This window comes from Hemiscyllium ocellatum, chromosome 29 (assembly GCF_020745735.1).
Source record: "Hemiscyllium ocellatum isolate sHemOce1 chromosome 29, sHemOce1.pat.X.cur, whole genome shotgun sequence".
Taxonomy (NCBI): Eukaryota; Metazoa; Chordata; class Chondrichthyes; order Orectolobiformes; family Hemiscylliidae; genus Hemiscyllium; species Hemiscyllium ocellatum.
Window position 1 is genome coordinate 33,293,200 of NC_083429.1, and position 16,125 is coordinate 33,309,324.

A 16,125-nucleotide genomic window follows, 5' to 3' on the forward strand; every position below is an offset into this window, starting at 1 on the left:
GACTGGTCTCCTACATTCTACCCTCTGCAAACTTGAGGTCATCAAAAGTTCTGGCATCTGACTTAACTTGCAACTAGCCCCAATTCATTGCAAGTCCTGGTGAAGCAATGTCTTGATTTTAAAATTCTCATTCCTGTTTTCAAATCCCTCCATGGCCTTCGCTTTTCATTTCTAATCTCCTCCTTACCCACAGTCCTCCCCGAAATGGGTATTCCTCGGAATCTGATATTTATTGTGCATTTCCAATGATAAATATTCCATCATTGATGGTTATGCTTTATGTTATCTAGACCCCAAATTTTGTGATTCATTCCTATACTTCACTACCTCGCTATTTGCTTTCCTATTTTAACACACTCTCTAACACATAATTTGACCATATTTTGGTTGTCTAAGCTCATCCTTGCACACATAACACAGTATCATACATTGTTTTGCAATGCTCCTGTTAAGAACCTTGGGACGTTTCATTATATTAACAGTGTTACATAAATAATATGTTGTTGTTGATGTGATGGCAATAAAATTTGAAACTGTAACTTAAATCATTTTCCTTTTAATTAACTCTGGAATTTAAATAGTTTTAATGCATAAACTTCATATTTGTTCTGAACAACAATATTTGTGTTTGAGGAAAATAAACTTGTCTAAGCCATATAGAATGGAATAATTGTCCAGAAAACACTGAACTCTCCAGGTATAACTGGAGTCTATAACAAAGTCTTATGAAATCCAGTTTACCAGTGAATCTCCGCTGCTCAAAGAAATCACGCAGAAATTGGGAATCAGTGAAGAGTAAATCATACAGCTTGTCCACGTTGACATGAAAAACCTCATTAATGTACTGTCTGCCATTGAGGTCATCGTAAAATGCTTGCACTTCTCCTGGAGTGAGGCAGCAAGAGATGTGAAAATAAAGTTAAGACATAAATTCACCTCACCCTACAAAATCAAAACTCAATATACAATTTGTTCAAGATCATAGTCACAGCTTTAAAAGATAATGCTGATTATCATTCAACTTCCCTTAATTTAGCTTCGTATCTCGAGTTATAGCCAATTTTCTACGGTTACAATATCTCATCAACTAAAACGGCCAGACTGAGGAGCTGTTACAGAAAGCAGTTCTTGGAATTCTACTACCTTATAGATGCATTTTTCTTGCCGTTTCTTGAGTCATTTTTCATTTGTCCATTTAAATAAAAATGATTTTGTCTGGCTCCTTATTGTTACTCAAGTAGTAATGGATTATTTTCCAATCAGAAGCAATAAACAAAAGATATATGGGATGGCAGAATTGCAAATCTATACATCACTAATATTCATTTACTATTACTCAAATTAAGTGAGATGGGTAATTGACCACACTGTAGTACTAGCAGTTGACAGTAGCTATCCATAAACATGAACGTCCTTCCCAACTATCATTACAGAAAATATCACAACCTCTCGGCCGAATTTAGTCCTGCTCCCCAAGTAAGAAAGAATAGTTTGATTTAAATTCTGATATGTCCCGTAACCAGCATTCAAGTTTATCACTAGTTTTACTGTAGGAATATTTGTGCATATGTATTCCATCATAATTTGAAGCAGCGACTTATTAAAATAAAATGTTCCTGACTTCTTCCTCCAATTGAGTATCAGTTAATGATCCACATCATGATGTCAACTTTGGGGCTGAGTTTAATGCAAGGAGAATCAGCCATGCGCTACAAAAAAGAGATTTAAAATAAAAATAATATTGCATTGGTGTTGTTGCATCTCAATCTCTTAATGCTTTAATTGACAGTTTGCCTTTATATAAGACTGTGGAAATTGTAGAAATGAAAACAACACTGCAAATGCAGCAACTTATTCTGTTAACAGCTTTTAATAATATGCAAAAATAAATTTATTTTATTTAGAAGAAATTAAAGGGAATTTCAACTCCACTTAAAATGGAAAAGATGAACTATCTACTCACTAAAATAATTGTTTACTGTGCTTATTATTTTATACTTCTAACATAATTATGTTTGAAATGGCTAGCAGTAATATACACATATATAGATTTAAAACAAACAATAGATTCAATACAAACAAGCTTTGAGAATCCTTCTGGATCTCTCGAAAGGGCTGGGATTCAAAAAATTGAAGGGAAAGAAATTAATAAGTAGGCACTGGCAGGAAGCAGAAGAGGAAGGACAAATGCTACGTCTGCAAAACTTGTCTGAAGTGAACAATCCTATGTTACAATCATTCAAGGAATGAAGGGTTTAAATCTCAGGGAAGCACTGCAAGGCACAGTCTACCATGTTTTATAAAACACAAATAAACTCCCCTGCACAGTAGTTGGGCGGCATGGTGGCTCAGTGATTAGCACTGCTGCCTCACAGCGTCAGGGAGCTGAGTTCAATTCTGGCCTCGGGTGACTGTCTGTGCGGAGCTCGCACATTCTCCCAGTGTCAGTGTAGGTTTCCACCGGGTGCTCTGGTTTCCTCCCACTTCACAAGAGGTGTACAGGTCAGGTAAATAGGCCGTGCTAAATTGCCCACAGTGTTAGGTGCATTAATCAGGGGTAAAGGTAGGGAAGTAAGTCTGGATGATTTATTCTTTGGAGGATCACTGTGGACTTGTTTGTGCCAAAGGGCCTGTTTCCACACTGTAGGAAATCCAGTATAATCTACTTCTCCAGTCATGTCAAGTGATTTTGAAGTTCCTACTCTCAACATAATAAACAATGTAAGATTAACTATATTGGGAAAATGTCTTGGAAAAATAGTTATATATGGCAATATAATAGAAGCAATTTTGCAAAAACATGAGGTAGTTCAGTGTTTTGTGTTTGTGACTATACTGTGGAACTTGATAATTTATTTTAAACTGAGTTGAATTCCCCTTACAGGTATGAGACCTGTGCTCCGTTTTAGTATTCACATGACACAAAAAGATTTATTAAATACTCTTTAAATCTAAAATAAAATTGCATATCTTTAAACTCAATGGTTCCATACCTGTTTTCAGTTTTTTAAAATCAGCTGTAGTTAGTCCCACTGAAATGAATGCAGACAGGAAAAATGAAAATGAAAATAGGACAAAATTTTCGATTGAGCGCTGTGCTTAGAGTAGTTTTCATCACGGGTGCCAAACGTACATGAGATTCCATTTTTTAAAAAATGGCCGAGCAAGCCTTCAAAATTCTGTTTGTGTACGTTTGATGCAATCAAAACATACTGAAAATAAACCAAGCTGCTCCTAATATTCCATAAAATAAAAAAAAACACAATTTGAAAATGCACATTCACCTCTTATTTTACATGCATTTTTTCCTTTAAAAAGAAACCTTTTTCTCTCCCTGAGAGGGCATGGCCCTCATGCAATTTCAAAAGCAAATCAAGATAAATAAAGTTATGCAAAACATGCCTTGGTTAATTTAAAATAATCCCCACAAAGTTCACAGTTTCAGCATGATGGTTGATCAATATCACATGATTAATATTGTCTAAATCAATTTCACAGGCCCTACGTAGTATTTACCAATTAATCAATATCTGCCTAAACAGATTTGCTGATATCCCCTTTCCACCTTCTCAGTCCAATCCTGGTTTTAGATCTTAAATATTAGAAAATCTCATAAGTCATGTTAAAAATAACATCAGATGCACTGGATTAATTACACACCTTCATCATGTGTTTCAGAGGAATCACTAAGTTCAGTTGGAATGTCCTCATTATCGTTAAAGTCCAGGGAAGGAGTGTTTACTGGCAAACTGATTTCATTCTTCTCAATGGCCTGAAGGGGTTCAATTTCACCTTCTAGATGACAGTCAACCTCCTCATCTGGTGGAATGCCGTCAAACTATGACAGTAGAAATAAGAGAAACTAAACCTGTAATGTGAACTTTAAAATATATTTGAAATCCAAACACACCATCCATATTTAGATTTATGATTCTGTTTTCCCAACATTATTGCACTTAAAATATTTGCGTACTTTCTAGGCTCAAATCCCTCAAATTCAGGTTTGTTATTTTTTCCATTTATAATACTTACCCGAAATTGATGAAGTATGTCAATTAAAAACATTGCATAAAAATCTTGCTTCCACACAGTGCAGCAAGAACGATGTTGTGATACTGCTGCTTTAAATTGAACTTTCTTTCAATTTCATGTATAATTTAATTAATTTATGACTAAAAATGGATCCAAATCAAAGGAGAATCCAGATATTGGATGAATTGGGATGATGAGCTATTAGGGACACGAGAAAATGCAGAGTAATCAGATCATGATGCATCGCATTGAATGACGGAGATGGATCAAGGAGCCAATTAGCCCATTTCTGCTCCTAATTCAAAGGTCTGTCTATGAAGGCCACTTCACATGCCCGAATGAGGCAGCTGCCAGGACAATACCAATTTGGCCGAACACCCTCATTAGCAGAGAAACATCAAGGGTCCAAGACATATATTGGGGAAACAAAAGAGCAACTGTTTTGATTTGCAGGTAGAGAGAAGAGACAGAATGGTGGTTATCAGTGGCCTTCAGTTTAAGGAACATTTTCTGAACTTTTTCTTTTAGTGTCAGCCTTCAGAAATCTCTGTATCGTGAGACTGAAGATGTGATATCTATATAATTAGCATCATGTTTCAACTTTGTGTTTCAAACAAAGTGGTACATTGGTGTTGACTTTGTTTTAAATATACCCTTAGAAAAGCAAACAAGTTCAGACAGTCCTTCCCGAACTGTCATTTAATCCAATATATGTCAAAGAGCAGGTTACTGCAAAAAGCATGGGGTGTTAACGGTGAAGTATTAATGACATGAAGTAAACATTGAAAGACATTAGTTTGCTTTTGATTTATAATGATTAAGGATTGATTTTAGCTTAGAAAAACTCAGAACTCAAAAGCTTTTCAGCAGTTTTGCAGGAGGCCTGACTGGGGTCAGAAACAAATGTAATCTCACTCCCAGAGAGGTCTATAGATTGTTCAAGGAAAATTCAGTTATGTTTGGTTGGGTAGATTGGTTAGAAATCACTGTATAATTAAAAGTCTAAGCTTTCATTTCCCTGAATTTCATTTAAGATGACTTCACAAGTCACAGGACAGAATTGTTGAGAAGCAGTTAACATAATATTTGATATATAAGGTTTAATTTGCCATGCTATAAAGTTCTGGTGTTGGGGTGTGGATGAAATTGTTTTGCTGTGTATTTTAAGATTTTTCAAATTGTAATTGAGATAGATTGGTTTATTTTATTGTATTTTGTCTATCTTTTATAATAATAAAAAAATTCTGCTTTATTGTTAATCAAAATCTGCAGCCTTGTGAGCCTGTGAATGAACACCACATCAAATGCAAAAAAACAAAATCTTCAAGCTTTGTTTCTTCAGGGAAATAACTTGTCCAGTTAGATCAGCTGGGATAAGAGCAATGGACTGCTGGTTAGGGTGCCCATGGAACAAATAGTTCTGTTCCAGTCACATTCAAACCTATTCTGGAAATGCACCCTCACATGCTTTTTTTGTGAAGACAGTTTTATATTATTAGGAACAATAATCTATTTTATTGTTCTTGGATCTAGCTCTTTGAGGTCAATTGTATGAATGCTCCCGTTACCTTAAGCAAAATAAACCAACCCAGCATAAGCCAGGAGTTGAACTGGGACTTCATTTATGGGTCTTCATTTTGGAATTACTGGGATATCAAATACCCTTTTTTTTATATTCTGTAGTTTTATTCAATTTTTTAAGGTTATTCACAAACAGCAAATCATCAAATGCCATGTGACTTGTTGATTGTTTGGGAGTGGTTCAGAACAGTCCAGGGATTCTCCACAGTTTATGTCACTTATTGTTAAGCACTGATCTTCACATTGCTTTCCATAGTAGTGCAGCTAATACTCAAACTTCAATGCAGTAGATTCAATTGCACTGACTTTACACTGTTTATTGTGTCTAGTTCATTTTAATGTCTAGCAATTTATAGCTAGACTTAATGTCATTTATTGAATGGCACTGTTTCTTGACCAAGGAATTGAAGTAGCATATTTGTGTTGCACTTACTCAACATGGTATTTTCGGGGGTAAATTGCCAAATTGAAAGTTCTAACGTTCTACAATAATTTATATAAAAATTCTGAAGAATTATTTCCAAAGAATATTATAGTAAGGATCAGGTGGGGCCCAGAACGGTTCAAGAAGGGTAAACTACTTACTGAAGCAAAGGGTACAGCGACGGTTCTAAATTAATACTTTGCTTCTGTCTTTATCAAATTAGAAGATGATAACAACAGCCCATTTTGGCATTGAGTATTGAACAACTGAGTAGTATAGTGGTACATAAAGTGGAGGTGCTAAAAAGGCTGGCAACATTCCAGATAGAGATGTTGCCAGGCCCGGTTGGGATGCATCCGAGATTGCTGAGGGGGGTAAGGGAGCAAATCACAGAAGCAGTGACAGAAAGTTTCTAGGCCTCTCTGAACAAAGGATTACACCTGGAGGACTGCAAATATAACATCATTGTTTAAGAAAAGGGCAAAGGAAAACCCGGGAAATTATAGACCGGTCAGCTTGACATCAATGGTGGGGAAACTGATGGAGGCCATAATACGGATACGATAATCAGACACTTCGAGATAAATAAGTTACTACTACACAGTCTACGTGACTCTGTCAATGACAGGTCATATGTGACAAATTTAATTGACTTCTTTGATGAGGTGCCATAGGTAGCTGATGAGAATAATGCTGCGGATAGTGTGGGTCCTAAGCAGAATGGATTAGAAGTTAGCTAAAAGATACTAAACAGAGGATAAGTGTAGACAGACATTTCTCAGACTGGAGACTAGTCAAAAGTGGTGTTCCCTAGGGATCAGTGTCGGAATTCTTGTTTTTTCAATTTATATAAATGATTTGGAGATGGGTACTGAGGGCAAAATCTCGAAATTTGCAGGTCATACTACATAAGGAGAACAGTGAATTCTGAGGATGACACTGAGTGACTTCAGAGAGAGATTGATCAAGTTAGCCAAATGGACTGACACGTGGTAGATGTATTTCGATGAAGAGAAATATTACATTTTGATAGAAGAAAAAAAGAGATAATACAGGCTCACTGGTAAAACTTTGAGGGGACAACTGGAGCAGAAGCACCATGGGATTCAAGTACATAATTCTTTAAAGGTGGCCTGCAAGTTGAAACAGTTGTTAAAAAGGCTTATAAGATCCTTGGCTTTACAAATAAAGGCAGAGACTATAAAAGAAAGCAAGGGATGCTACATCTCTACAAATCATTGGTCAGACCACATTTGGAGTATCATGTTCAATTCTGGGTACCTTATTCAAAGAATGATGCCTTGGAGACAATGCAAAGCAGATTTACTAGGATGATACCAGGATATCAGGAATGAGGGATTTTAGATACAAGGAAAGATTACAGCAGTTGTGATTATTCTCTTGTGAACTGAGAAGATTAAGAAGTGACATTACTGAAGGGTTCACAATTATGAAAAAATTTGACAGGTAAAGAAAGATATTCTATTTCCATTAGTTGATATACCACTAACGAGAATGACAAATTCAAGACTGTCAACAAGATAGCTGAGTGAGATTAGGAGAAACTTCTTTATTTAGAAAGCTGTTACATTTTGGAATGCACTGCCAGGAGACTGGTGGAGGCAGATTGCATAGGAGGTTTCAAAAGATAGCTGGATATATATTTAAAAGTGACTAATAGAGGGCGACAGAGTTAAAGCTGGAGAATGGGACTAGCTGGGTAGCTTGTTTGGGAACCGGTACAGGTATGAAGGGCCGATTGGCCTCCTTCAGGACTATATAATTCTAATCCTATTTAAAGTATAGTAAATTTTTCAACTTTGACGCAACACTGCTTCAACCCACAGTGTGACTTTCTGATTGAAGTCCGAGAAAAACTTTTAGATTTGATATCCAGACACTCAACAATTAATAAATAATCATCAATGCCACCAGCCAAGAGCAAACCACTGAAGTGTTGCTAATTAATATAGTTGCTTTCTCTTAGCAAGGTTTAACAAACAAATAATGCTTTAGCCACCATATTAGATAAAGAGTTAGACACAGATGCCTTGGAGAGATGGGTCAGCCTGGAGGAAAGGACTGCTGATGAGCAGATCTTTTCGAACTACCCTTAGTACTGGAGGTGGTAGAAGGGGAGGGAAGAGTTGAAAAGGAAGCCTCAAGAACTACATCTAAAAGATGCTCAGCCCTTATCAAAAAGCCAAAAACAGCATCGGAACATGGTATAATAGTATCAATTATCACACTGATTGCTTTCTTGAAAATTGTTCTGAAAATTGTCAAATAATATCTTGATTCCACCACGAGGAGCTCAGGGAACTAGTTAAGTATACTGCAAATTGAATGTTTCTGAACTTTTAAATTAAAATTTCCTTCTAGAATACATTGTTGAGTTTATTCAATATGTCTGATTACAGTTTCAGTGACATAATTTCAGATTGACAAATTGCTACCCATTATGAAAAATAAATGCTTGAGATAAACTAATCCATCAGGGGGTGATTTTAATTTTGCTCATTTTTTTCCTTTTTTCTTCCTTTTATAAATTATTGATTCTTGCTGGAATATCGATCCTGGTACCTCAGCCAAGTGGAAAGACTGCACAATGACTACCAAAAGGCTATTTGTAAAACAATCTACTCCTGTTCTTATTAGAGCTCCCAATAAGTGCAATTCTGAGCAAGAAATCTTGAAGAGCAATTAGTGTTAAGAATCTGAACTGATTTGTCTTCCAATAAACATTGTTAATGTAGTGATTTACAATGCCTGACTGCCATCTTGCAGTGGAGAAGTAGACGTTTTGGGTGTAATCTTTCTTCAGGCGTGCTGAAGGGTTAAACTCAAAACGCTAACTTCTTCACCACCTGATGTTGTCTGGTTTGCTGTGTGCTTCCAGCCTCCTGCCTGTCTGCTTTGGATCCAGCATATGCAGCTTTTTTGTCTCTGACTGCCATCTTGGCTGGGATTGTTTAACTCAGTATAGCCTGGAACACGTCTGTGTTCTCAGCTGGAAGTATAATGAAAGCAAAGATTTGATATTGCTAAATATTAATATGCAATTTTCCAAATTCTAGGCTTTGGCTTCTAACAATATTACCTCTAAGGCATGGTATATTCTTACTCTGATTTTTCTCAAATGACAAAGAAGTTGAGGTTAGGATCACGTTAATTAATTTGAGGATTTGGAGGTATAATTACAATTGAACATGCAAAAACAACTATGCTTGGATTTTCACAGCTGGGAGTTGAGCATGGGACCCTGCAGAATCCCACTAGTAGCAGACTCCAAAGCTACTCCAGGCAGAAGATTCTGCTGTGCAACACTCCTCCATTTGGAATGCTCTGAAAGTATTCATCTGATTTGGAGAAGTTGAAAGGTTTGGAGGGGAGGATCACAAGTAAACACTTACTTAGGTAACATTAGACTATTAAGTATACAGCCTAACTCTGGAGTAACTATTCAACAGACCATGTATTGGGTCACATAATAGCAAATGCACTAACCCTCCGACCTCTTAAAACACCCAGACCCTGACCCAACACCCCCTTCAGCTCCTGCTTGACTGAACACTCCAGACTCAATAGCCTTCCTCTGTATCCCTAGCATGACTGAAAATCTCCTACCCACCCCAATCTACCCTAACTTGGCATCACTTATTTGGCCTTTATCACCTTGTACTCTTGCACGTCTGGCAGCTTTGCAACCCCCCCCTCCCCCCACCCCATTTGGCATCCTATCCCCAGTACTACTACCCCTACCCACTTGGTACCTTACCTTACCTGCTAAAGTGGCTGCCTGTGATTCTGGACCTTTACATTTCAGAATCCAACTGCTGATTTCTGTGAAAAGGGGACTTGAGTTGCCTTGTTGAGATGGTGCTGCACTATCAGAGAACTGTCAGAACAGAAATATGGCTCTGCAGTTCTGAAAGAGCCCAAATCAAAATCTCCTGTCAGATGTACATATCTCTCCTCTCATTGAAATAAAAGGTCAGACTACTTGGGAGTTCATTCCTTGGAATCTGGCCTATTCATTCATTCTTTCCTGAACTGCCTGTCAAGTTTGCATGTTTCTCTGTCTATTGTTTCTGCCAACTAAACTACTTGAGTTTGTCACATTAAATGCAAAATAAATTAATACATCAGTAATAAATAATTTTAATATTATGAAATATGGTGCATTTCATTCTCTTAAATGCAAATTTCATTGATGAAATGCCCTTTTTACAACAAGGCTTGCAGTATTTGAGTTTTATTTACATACTTTTGAATAATATAGCAAATTAAAAATGTCTTGGTTATTCACATACTGAGGTAGGGGCCTCACTACTCGCTGTGGAGGTTATTGTGCTGTTTGTGACTGATTTCTTCTGCAACTGTGGACTGGCATCCGTCTTTACTTCTAAGCTGCTTTTAGACGCATTATCATTCACCTCTACTTCTTCCACTGGGATTTCTTCACAGAACCTGCCAGAAACATAATGTATGCTGTTTCATATATGTCAGCACTTTATCATATTTCACAACAGACAAAGAAGGCAAACACTGAAAAGCTCTCTGCTTTTATTTTTATCGATACTTTGCATATAGTTAAGATGATATATTTGCTAATAGTCATTCATCTTGTGACGATGACGCTCCTTTAACAAGGTTATGTTGTCCTTGGTGTGAGGTCGTAAAAGACACAGACTCAGAAAAGTCTAAGTTGAAGGGTTTTAGGACCAAATTGATTATAGCTAACAGATACTGCCTCAGGCAGAAGGCTTTGAAGTAAAAAAAAACGCTTGTACAATGAAAGGTGAGTGGCCAGTTCTCCTAGTTTAGCTTTTCTCTGGTTTGATTTGCTTTTTAGCACAGTAGTGCTTTGAAACTACTGGACCCAAAGAAGCAGCTCCATGCTGGTCCTCTCTCGCTAACATCTCTCCTGTAAGACTGTGCTTGATTTTACCTTTTGTGCCAAGGCGTGTTAATGGGAATTGCTGCAAATATTTGGAACAGCATCAATAAGTTGGGATGATTTGTTGGTTTTCGGATGGGTTAAGCTACTCTGTATTCTATTCTCTTTTGTTTTGTTTCATTCGGTAATGTTGTAAATAAATTTTATTTTGTTTAAAACTAAGTGGTTTGACCAGCTGCATTCCTCCTGAATTATCCGTGTTACACCTGCTTACAACAACTAGCCAAGTTCAGGAAATTCTCAGAATTACTTTTCTTCCAAACATTTCAGCTCAATGCTTCTGCCACTAATCAATTCTCAAACAGAATGATTTCAATTTAGTGGAAATTGTAGAGATTTGACTTATTTGAATGTGCATTTGATTTTGTTGCTTGTTGTACAGTAGATGTGTGCTAGATTCTAAGGTGAGAAATTCCATAATTTTATTCAGTCTTACAAACAATTAGGTGCACAGACTTTGCAAAAATGTATAAAGAAAATATCCACATTTTAGATTTAAACACTCAAGATGCAATTCAACACATCTTGAAAGGTCTGGCACACTTAGTGACAATGTTATTTTAATTTACCTTTGAGAATAAGATTGGAAGGCCATAGAACATACGTATTTCCCATGTTGTACCATTGGATAGTTTTCACTCTATCTGTACATTCCTATTGACTGGACAATCCCTATACTAAACTATGAAAGGCAACAATTTGAAATGACATGAATTTACAATCTTTTTCCCAACTTTCTAACTGTTGTCAAATTATTTGCCGCAACCAATATCTCCTACTTTCATTGAGCAGCCTGAGGATTCTAGATTAGAGGCATTTATATTGTTAATTAGATTTGATCAGTGTGATTTACTAGTTCTCTTAAATGTAGTATTAGATGTAATAGATAACATTCAGACATTCCAACACAAGTGAAAGGAAAAAAATAGTACTGCAAATGCCATTGACCTGCTTTACATATATATGTTTGAGCACAGTTATTCAGCAATCTTCACCACTTCTTTCCATGTTCTGTGAGCCACATTGGTTTTACATCATGGAGGAGCAATGCAAGGAAACTGGGGTTTGCTTAAAGGAAATACAGAATTTCTTACCCCATTGTATTGAAGTCATCATCTGGAGGAACATAATCTTCATCATCACTGGTCAGACCAAGTTCATTCCCATAACACTGATGAACAAAGTGCCACAGCTCTTTGGGACAAAGAGGCTGCAAACAGAGACATGAATTAATACAGTATTATTACTGATACTACATCTCAGTTCACAAACAATTGCAAGCAAAGAAACACTGGTCTTATTTTAACTGCCAATAGCTTGGCATCAGAATTACATTTTCCGTTTGAATCTGGCACACCTGTTCAAAAGTATTAAATATAAAGAAACCTTCTCAATGTGATATTGTGTAATGAAAATGAAGCATTTATTTCTCTCCTACGTGCTTATCACAAATCACTTAACTCTGTTCAAGGATGTGAAACATGCCTGCAATACCAGTTTCAAAAAGCATTTCTACAAAATATTTTGTATTAATAGTTTAGACAGGAATAAATTGCATCTTGCAGGAGTGGAAGTGGTGTAGGAAATTCAACCCAAGTAGCTATAAGATGTAAAGAGAACATGGCCAGATCCTGACAACACTTTCTCCATCACAAATTTTTGTCACTTTTTATGATGAAAACCTGCCATACTGCACTTTATCCTCTTCCTCAACACAACCACCAACCTCCAATTACCACCATCCCACCCTCCCACCTACCCAACTGAACAATCTGTAGTGCAGGTTGTAATTACAGAACATTAAGTTTATCTGGGCTAGCTGTTCCCATGACAAATTTATACTGTCATTGTGTACTGTCATTACGACTGTGAACATGAGCTCAGAACGTGTACATTTTAAACTGGGAATTAAAATTTATCCCCATTCTTACCCTACTTCACATGAAGGTAATGTTTTGGCTCAATTTTAATTCTATATAAATTAATGGGTCGTGAGCGAGTTAAAACATTGCTCTTTATTTCAACACGTTCTATTTGACAAAGTGAGAATTGGCTATGTTTTTATTCTTTTTAAGATTGATCTCCCCATATTTTTCCATTTTTGTTTATCTTCTGGAGCTATGTCAACAGATTTTTAATATATGACACATTGAGTGATAACCACAGAGTTAACTTATGTGGCCTGGAAATGACTATTTTTCTCGCGCCATGATTTCTTTGATCCCAAAATGATTTAGCAATGAAGGTTCAGACACAAGAATAGGGGAAATCAAGCCTACATCCCAAATGATACTGCACCATCAATTTTTATTTCTTCAGTAGGGAGTTTGATTTTCAATAACTTTTTATTGATACCTTTTCAAGCAGTGCATTTTGCCAGAGTCTGAACATCATCATGTAGGTTCTGTCTCGGGCTCCAAATGAAGTAAAAAAGTGCTACAAACAAACAACAAATACAAAACATTGCCACAGAAAGTAAATAACCAGCTTCATAAATTGAACTGACTGAAAATGATTTTACAACAACTCATTTAGTGTTCTTAGAAAGTCAGTTGGTGCAATCATATCCTTTCTGCACACTTGTAACAGAAGTCACAAATTTCAATCACGCTGATATATCATTAGTGCTAGTGAAATGGTCTTACTGAATCATAAAGTTACTCATGATTCAGCTGTCTCTGGTTAAGATCAACAAAAAACTCACTTGCAAACTGTCTCATTTACAGAAGTTAATACAGGCATCAGATATCAAAATCCAATTAATTAGAAGCAGGAATTCTTTTCCAGCTTTCCAACCCCAAAGTTTGTTAATTGCAGGAGAAGAGCAAAGAGAGGGTACTTGACTTGACAAAAAAGGAAATTCTGCAGGTACTGCCGCTGAAACACCAGGCTAGTTAAGTGTAGCGCTAAAGAGCAGAGGTGCCTCTGATATTGTCAGATTGTTCGACCAAAGCCTCGGTCCAACATGCGAAATTTGTAAGTTTGGGCTGCCTCCCATATCTTTCACTGCTCCTCGGATGCTGCCTGAACTGCTGTGCTCTTCCAGCACCACTAATCCAGAATTCCATATCTTTCAGACAGGTTCTCTGTATTAGTCAGTGTTAATCTAAATCAATGGAGGAGAAACAAAAATATGTCAAGTACCTGGGCCCTTCCATGCCCTCTAACACACTGAATTCGCCCGACCATCACCATTTAATATGGTAGGAAGGGAGGGAATGGTCAATGGCAATCCGAGCAGGGTTGGAAAAGGAAACTATCTTTCAGGTGGCATTGCAGTGATATACTCACTGCCAAAAGTTCCCCTGATTTCTCCTTATATCCAGTATAGTGTCAGATGTGATACAAGAAAAAAATATTCATTATTCATCAGGCAAAGCTTGACTTTCATGTGCAAGCTGGACCAAGTGTAAGGTCAAACTGTGAATTTATGTCCTTCTGTACAGAGAGCAGATGCATCTTAATTCAAAGTCACTTAATGCAGATTAACTGAAAATGTACATTTCTAGCACTAAATTATTATTTTGCCAACCATGTTGCTCAATTCTTATTTTTTGGGTAATTGTTTTTATTTTAAAATTATCATTTTTACAATTGACTAACAATATTTCATGTACAAATATAATTGTTTTTCACAACCAGTATTTTTTACATGTTCCACAGTTAAATTTTCTTGAGTAGCCATGAATGCACAGTACTAAACCTGGAAAAAGGTTTGTGCTGTACTGTCAACACTACTACCTGTGTCCACTTATATTCAGCCTAGTAAGAATATAGTGACTAGCCAAAAACAGAACATATTTTGTATATGAGTAAGGGTGATGTGATTGCATAGTGGCTGTTAGATCTTAGATGAGTCTCTGCTTCAATGCCTAGTCATCTTAAGGTTCATTTAAAATCATTTTGATAAGGCATGGTTTTACCAGCAGTAAGAACCAAGTGTAAAGGGGTCAGAGGAATAATTGATACTCATGCATTTAGCATTGCTGAAACAACTTTACAGTTTTCATAATAATTACATCCACACTAAAATGGATAATTAAAGAATTACAATGATTTATATGTAAACAAAAAACATGCATTTTAATTTTAATTTCTATCTCACTGGCTTTCCAGTGAATCTAATTTACTGCATTCCAAGCAGTATCATGTTTTACCCTATATATAGGTTGGCTAGTTCTACCTGAATACCTTATGTGACTGCACCTTACCTTTTCAGTGTCAGTGCAAACTTGGACAGCATTGGGAATGAGGCGAGCTGTTTTCTCCTTTGTCATTGAGCAGACATCCTTGAGACGTACAGTGAGCTAGGACCACACAGAGATCTTACAATCAAAGATTGCCAACAGAATACAGCATGCTGTGAAATCAGTCAATGAGAAAATCCTGTTTATGCAAATACGTTTTTCTCTTAAACTGGACATTTGTACATCTTAAAAGGCCATTTGTCACATGGTAACATGCATTGCAAGGCACATTGCTGTAAATAGAAGAAAGTTTGTGAAAGATTACTGTATCTTTAATGCAATTAAATATACATTTTCTAAAAATGCCAATTTGTAAATGAAAACATATTCCTTCTCAAATGTCAAACAGATATTTTGTTCAACAGATATGGGACCATGCTACCTCATCTGCAGCATGAGAAAATAAACAATCAGCCACTTTTTCACACATTTTCAAGTTTCTACTGACTGTTACAACAACTCAAGATTTAATTTAAATCTCAATAATTTAAACCCTAAATATAATAAGCAGCAGCTTTCCAAAGACAAGGGCCTAACTTTCAATTTCACCTCAACAAAAATATCAAAGAAGTGTAAGATGAAAATCAAATGGCATGCATGTATTTGGAAATCTGGACATTTCATGATCATGGCTCCATTAACTTGTGGGAAGGGAGTAATTCGTCCAGTGAAGTCAATTTCATAAATAAAATGAGCACCAGTAAGTGATACAAAAGATCACATCCTGACTGCAGGACTTACTGTGGAATTAAAATTCTAATATGTAGATTGCCAGGAAAAATTTTCACGAGGATCTAGTTGTTGTGGTCCACGTTGGGACAACATAGGACCTGTTTGGGGATTATCAAGCACTAGGAATGAAGTGAAGGAGCAGGTCCTCA

The 16,125-nt window shown here is 36.5% G+C and overlaps 1 protein-coding gene across 6 annotated transcripts in view; it reads right to left on the bottom strand.

The window, feature by feature from the left end:
• LOC132829473 (protein Aster-B-like) overlaps positions 1-16,125 on the bottom strand; it is a 599,261-nt gene that overhangs the window by 20,887 nt on the left and 562,249 nt on the right. For all 6 annotated transcript variants that reach the window (XM_060846670.1, XM_060846671.1, XM_060846666.1 and 3 more), the window contains 7 exons: positions 15,209-15,304; positions 13,353-13,433; positions 12,092-12,207; positions 10,351-10,507; positions 3,661-3,838; positions 2,994-3,032; positions 742-885 (listed from right to left, as the gene is read on the bottom strand). In XM_060846670.1, the coding sequence (XP_060702653.1) occupies positions 742-885; positions 2,994-3,032; positions 3,661-3,838; positions 10,351-10,507; positions 12,092-12,207; positions 13,353-13,433; positions 15,209-15,304 (811 nt within the window). The remainder of the gene's footprint in view (positions 1-741; positions 886-2,993; positions 3,033-3,660; positions 3,839-10,350; positions 10,508-12,091; positions 12,208-13,352; positions 13,434-15,208; positions 15,305-16,125) is intronic.